This window comes from Penaeus japonicus, unplaced genomic scaffold (genome assembly GCF_977035675.1).
Source record: "Penaeus japonicus unplaced genomic scaffold, GWHDUDI00000001_assembly GWHDUDI00000041, whole genome shotgun sequence".
NCBI classification, from domain to species: Eukaryota; Metazoa; Arthropoda; class Malacostraca; order Decapoda; family Penaeidae; genus Penaeus; species Penaeus japonicus.
The window spans coordinates 3,059,930-3,065,759 of record NW_028234443.1 but is presented as its reverse complement, the minus strand read 5'-3'; the positions used below and the strand labels follow the sequence as shown (position 1 = coordinate 3,065,759).

General features: G+C 32.0%; 2 protein-coding genes across 2 annotated transcripts in view; one reads left to right on the top strand and one right to left on the bottom strand.

The window, feature by feature from the left end:
• LOC122253921 (neuronal growth regulator 1) overlaps positions 1-5,830 on the top strand; it is a 354,189-nt gene that overhangs the window by 160,289 nt on the left and 188,070 nt on the right. The gene's annotated exons all lie outside the window — the stretch shown is intronic.
• Positions 1-5,830, bottom strand: part of LOC147466755 (uncharacterized) — a 58,592-nt gene that overhangs the window by 39,315 nt on the left and 13,447 nt on the right. The window contains exons 10-13 of the mRNA XM_086534308.1: positions 2,833-3,014; positions 2,293-2,382; positions 746-887; positions 95-237 (exon numbers count right to left, since the gene is read on the bottom strand). Coding sequence (XP_086390434.1) covers positions 95-237; positions 746-887; positions 2,293-2,382; positions 2,833-3,014 — 557 coding nt within the window. The remainder of the gene's footprint in view (positions 1-94; positions 238-745; positions 888-2,292; positions 2,383-2,832; positions 3,015-5,830) is intronic.

The window sequence follows — 5,830 nt, the reverse complement described above, 5'->3', positions numbered from 1 at the left end:
AAATAAAAAAAAAACAAAAAAATAAAGATAGATAAATAAATGAAAACAAAGAAAAACAAGAGATACCTTTGAATAAAACAAGATATCAGAATACCTTTATATGCATGATGTTGCACGTTGCACTTACGTCAATGCTTGCAATACGAGTAGGTGAGAGGCTCCCCTTCTGCGACACGAGGGAGAAGATCTGGTCACGGAACAGGTCAATCTTCTTCATGACCAGGTCAGTCACAGAACCTGTACGTCATGCAGAACATTTATATTTTAAGTTTCGTTTTTTTTTTTTTTTTTTTTTTTTTTCGTTGAATATTGTTTTGTAACGAATCCATGGCCAGTATATAGGAACCCAAAATTCTAACCCCACAACATCAAAAAAAGAAAATGAATAAATAAATAAATAAATAAAAATGTAGCCAGTCAATAGGAACTCAAAATTCCAACCCCACACCCTTAAAAAAAGAAAGGAAGAGAGAAAAAAAAAAAAAACGAAAAAAATACGTAGCCAGTAAATAGGAACTCAAAATTCTAACCCCACAACCTCAAAAAAATTATAATGATGAAAAAAAAAACAGAAAAGAAAGAAAAAAAAAACTATGTGGCCAGCAAATAGGAACACAAAACCCCAACCCCATTCTCAAAAAAAAAAAAAAAAAAAAAAAAAAAAAAAAAAAAAAAAAAAAAACATCAGTAACCAAACAACCAGAAATAGAAACCCCCACAGAAAAAAAAACCTTCTAGAACCCACCTGTGCTTGCAGGAAATGCGATAACCAAGTACGACCAGTCGAGGTTTGTCTTGTCAAAGCATTCCTCGACGGTAAATTCTGCTTCCGTGTACAGCCTCACCACTGAGAAGTCGTAGATGTTGGTCGTTCTCATCTCGACGACCTTTGCCAGGGGTATAGTTTCAGTTGGTATGTGTGTGTGTATGTGTGAGTTTGTGTGTGTGTGGGGGGGGGGGGATATGTGTTTGTGTGTGTGTGTGAGGGGGGGGGTGTTTGTGTGTTTATGTGTTTGTGTGTGTGTATGTGTGTATATATATATATATATATATATATATATATATATATATATATATATATATATACAGATAGATAGATAGATAGATAGTTTGATAGATAGATAGTTTGATAGATAGATAGATATATAGATAGATAGAAAGATAAATATATATAGATATAGATATATTTTTTCTTTTCCTTTTTTTTTCTTTTTTGGAGTTGGGGATATAGAGAAAAAAGAGATGAAGATAAGATAAAAGTGGTAGCAGAGAAGTGGAAAAGTAGTAGAACAAGAAAAGTGGAAGTAGAGAAGAAGGAGAGAAAAATGAGGAAGAAGAAAAACTGAAAGATAAGAATGAAAAAAAAGAAACAAAAAAGAGTGAGATGAAGGATAAAAACATAATAAAGAGGGGAATAAAAGGAACGTGAAGAAGGCAAGAAAGAGAGATTATATATACACACATGTATATATATATATATATATATATATATATATATATATATATATATATATATATATATATATATATATATATATATATATATATATATGTATATGTATGTATATACATATATGTATATGTATGTGTATACGTTATCTATATATATATATATATATATATATATATATATATATATATATATATATATATGTATGTATATACATATATGTATATGTATATGTATACGTATATATATATATATATATATATATATATATATATATATATATTATATATATTTATTATATATATATATATATATATATATATATATATATATGTGTGTGTGTGTGTATATATATATATATATATATATATATATATATATATATATATATATATATATATATATACTCATAATAATAACAACAATAATGATAATAATAATGATTGAATGGTCACGATAATGATATTTATAACAATAATGATCATAATAATCATAATAATCATAACGATAATACAGATAATAATGACAGTAACAATAATAATCATAATAACGATAAAGATGATAATCCTCATAGTAATGATAACAATAGTAAAAAAGATGATGATAATGATACTAACATAATCAATAGCAAATCCACTATGAAAATTAATGATTAAGAAAAAAAAAAAAAAAAAAAAAAAAAGAAAAAAAAAAAAAAAAAAAAAAAAAAAAAAAAAAAAAAAAAAATATATATATATATATATATATATATATATATATATATATATATATATATATATAGAGAGAGAGAGAGAGAGAGAGAGAGAGAGAGAGAGAAATAGATAGATAGACGAAAGAGTTACCTCACTGGATCCAGAATTGTTATAGACGAAGACATCACCTCTAAGAGGAACATTAATTTCCTCTTTGCCTTCGGGGGTTTCCTCTTGACTCTGAAGACATTGTGTGGAGGAAATAAGAAAGAGGATATGGCGAGACCATTAATGATTCTTTTTAGATATTACAAAGTATTAATGTTTTTTTTATATTTTATTTTTGAATATTCCAAAACAAATCTTTTTTTTCTTTCTTTTTTGACAGTCCAAAAAGTGTAAAAATGTTCAGATTTACTTAGATAGTTAAAAAAAATAAACAAATAAATAAAAAATAAATAATAAAAATAAAAATAAACAGGAAAACATTCAGATGTTTCAAAATAAGAAAATATGAAGTAATTGCAAAAACAATAAATAAAAAAATATTCAGATCCCCCCTTCCCAAGCAAGAAAATAAATATTCAGACATTTCCAAAACAATACCGACAAAATCCACATGCAAAAAAAACAAAAACAAAAAAAAAACAATAACATCACAAACCTCCAACCTAAAAACACTCAACTCACCTTAACAAAATAATATTCCAAAACGGCTTTAGGGAAATTCTGCAACCCTCCTGTGGCAGGATCAGGCAAGTCACTTCTCGTTGACGTCCACAGATCTCCCACAGAACCTCGAGTGTCCCTTTGGCCCACGAAAGCGAAGGAATCGTCGAGATGAAACAGCTCTTCTGGTCCCAGCATCACGTCTAATCACGGATGGAAGTATAGAGACATGAATGATTGGAAAGATTGCAGAAGGAGAGGTTGAAATGTAAGGGAAGATTGTAGAAGGAAAGGTTGAAATGTAAGGGAAGATTGTAGAAGGAAAGGTTGAAATGTAAGGAAAGATTGCAGAAGGAAAGGCTGAAATGTAAGGAAAGATTGCAGAAGGAAAGGTTGAAATGTAAGGAAAGATTGCAGAAGGAAAGGCTGAAATGTAAGGAAAGATTGCAGAAGGAAAGGTTGAAATGTAAGGAAAGATTGCAGAAGGAAAGGTTGAAATGTAAGGAAAGATTGCAGAAGGAAAGGTTGAAATGTAAGGAAAGATTGCAGAAGGAAAGGCTGAAATGTAAGGAAAGATTGCAGAAGGAAAGGTTGAAATGTAAGGAAAGATTGCAGAAGGAAAGGTTGAAATGTAAGGAAAGATTGCAGAAGGAAAGGCTGAAATGTAAGGAAAGATTGCAGAAGGAAAGGCTGAAATGTAAGGAAAGATTGCAGAAGGAAAGGTTGAAATGTAAGGAAAGATTGCAGAAGGAAAGGCTGAAATGTAAGGGAAGATTGCAGAAGGAAAGGCTGAAATGTAAGGAAAGATTGCAGAAGGAAAGGTTGAAATGTAAGGAAAGATTGCAGAAGGAAAGGCTGAAATGTAAGGGAAGATTGCAGAAGGAAAGGCTGAAATGTAAGGGAAGATTGCAGAAGGAAAGGCTGAAATGTAAGGGAAGATTGGTTCTGATCCTCAACATCACGTCTAATCACGGATGGAAGTATAGAGACATGAACGATTGGAAAGATTGTAGAAGGAAAGGTTGGAAGGTAAGGGAAGATTGCAGGACGTATGGTAGAAGTTTGAAGACATGAATGATTGGAAAGATTGCAGAAGGAAGGATTGGAAGGTAAGGAAAGATTGCAGGACGTATGGTAGAAGTTTGAAGACAAGAGAGATTGGAAAGATTGTAGAAGGAAAGGTTGAAAGGTAAGGGAAGATTGCAGGACGTATGGTAGAAGTTTGAAGACATGAATGATTGGAAAGATTGCAGAAGGAAGGATTGGAAGGTAAGGAAAGATTGCAGGACGTATGGTAGAAGTTTGAAGACAAGAGAGATTGGAAAGATTGTAGAAGGAAAGGTTGAAAGGTAAGGGAAGATTGCAGGACGTATGGTAGAAGTTTGAAGATAAGAAAGATTGGAAAGATTGTAGAAGGAAGGGTTGGAAGGTAAGGGAAGATTGCAGGACGTATGGTAGAAGTTTGAAGATAAGAAAGATTGGAAAGATTGCAGAAGGAAAGGTTGTAAGGTGAGGGAAGATTGCAGGACGTATGGTAGAAGTTTGAAGATAAGAAAGATTGGAAAGATTGCAGAAGGAAGGGTTGGAAGGTGAGGGAAGATTGCAGGACGTATGGTAGAAGTTTGAAGATAAGAAAGATTGGAAAGATTGTAGAAGGAAAGGTTGGAAGGTAAGGGAAGATTGCAGGACGTATGGTAGAAGTTTGAAGATAAGAAAGATTGGAAAGATTGTAGAAGGAAAGGTTGGAAGGTAAGGGAAGGTTGCAAAACGTGGAGGTTGGAGGTGATCACGGATGGAAGAATAAAGACAAGAATAACTGGAAAGATTGCAGAAGGAAAGGTTGAAATGTAAGGGAAGATTGCAAAACGTATGGTAGGATATTCGAAGGTTAACAGTAGATGAGCGTAGATTATGGAACGTGATGGCGATTATGGAATAGTCTTTTTTTTATCGGCTTAACGTAGGGGCGTCTAATAAACGTATGATAAATCGTAGTTGGTTTTACGTCTGGGTAGATGAAGAATAGATAAGGATAGATTATCACCCATTTGGTAGATTATTAACCGTTTGGTTGATTATTAACCGTTTGGTTGATTATTAACCGTTTGGTAGATTATTAACCGTTTGGTTGATTGTTAACCGTTTGGTTGATTGTTAACCGTTTGGTTGATTGTTAACCGTTTGGTTGATTATTAACCGTTTGGTTGATTGTTAACCGTTTGGTTGATTGTTAACCGTTTGGTTGATTATTAACCGTTTGGTTGATTATTAACCGTTTGGTTGATTGTTAACCGTTTGGTTGATTATTAACCGTTTGGTTGATTATTAGCCGTTTGGTAGATTATTACTAAATTTCAGGTAGATTTAGAGTAAATAAGGGTAGATTGAGGTAGATTTAGATGAGAAGATCACATCTACTCGCAAAGTGCATATGTAATACGTCAGATACACATAAAAGGAAGAGGTTAAAACGCATGGTAGATTACAAGTAGATTAATAATAGATGTGGGTAGATTATGTCACGTGATTCACGAAGGCGAAGGTGGAACAATAAAAATAGGCCTAATATGGCGTCTACTCGTGGAAGGATTAAACGTAAGAGAAGACTGTGAAACGTAAGGTAGGCTATTGTGAGGATATTCGGTAGATTAATTTTTTTTATAAGAGTAGATTTTGGAAGATGCCGCACGAAGGAATTAAAATGATGACGTCACCTCGCGGAAAATTTGGACTATTATTATTATCTTTTTATTTTTTTTTTTTTTTTGTTTATTATCATTATTATTTTTTTAGATCAAGAGTAGAAGAGGAAAGAAAGATTGTTAGACTTTTGGTTGATTTTAAAGGTTAGGTTAAGGAATATGGCCCACGAATCCGAAATTGTCATCCAGATGAAACAATCCATATGAGTCCAGTATGACGTTTATATGACCGTTACGTCAAAAAAAAGAAAAGAAAAAAAAGAAAGAAAGAAAGAAAGAAAGAAAAAAAAAACGCAAGGAAAGGATAGGAAAATAAA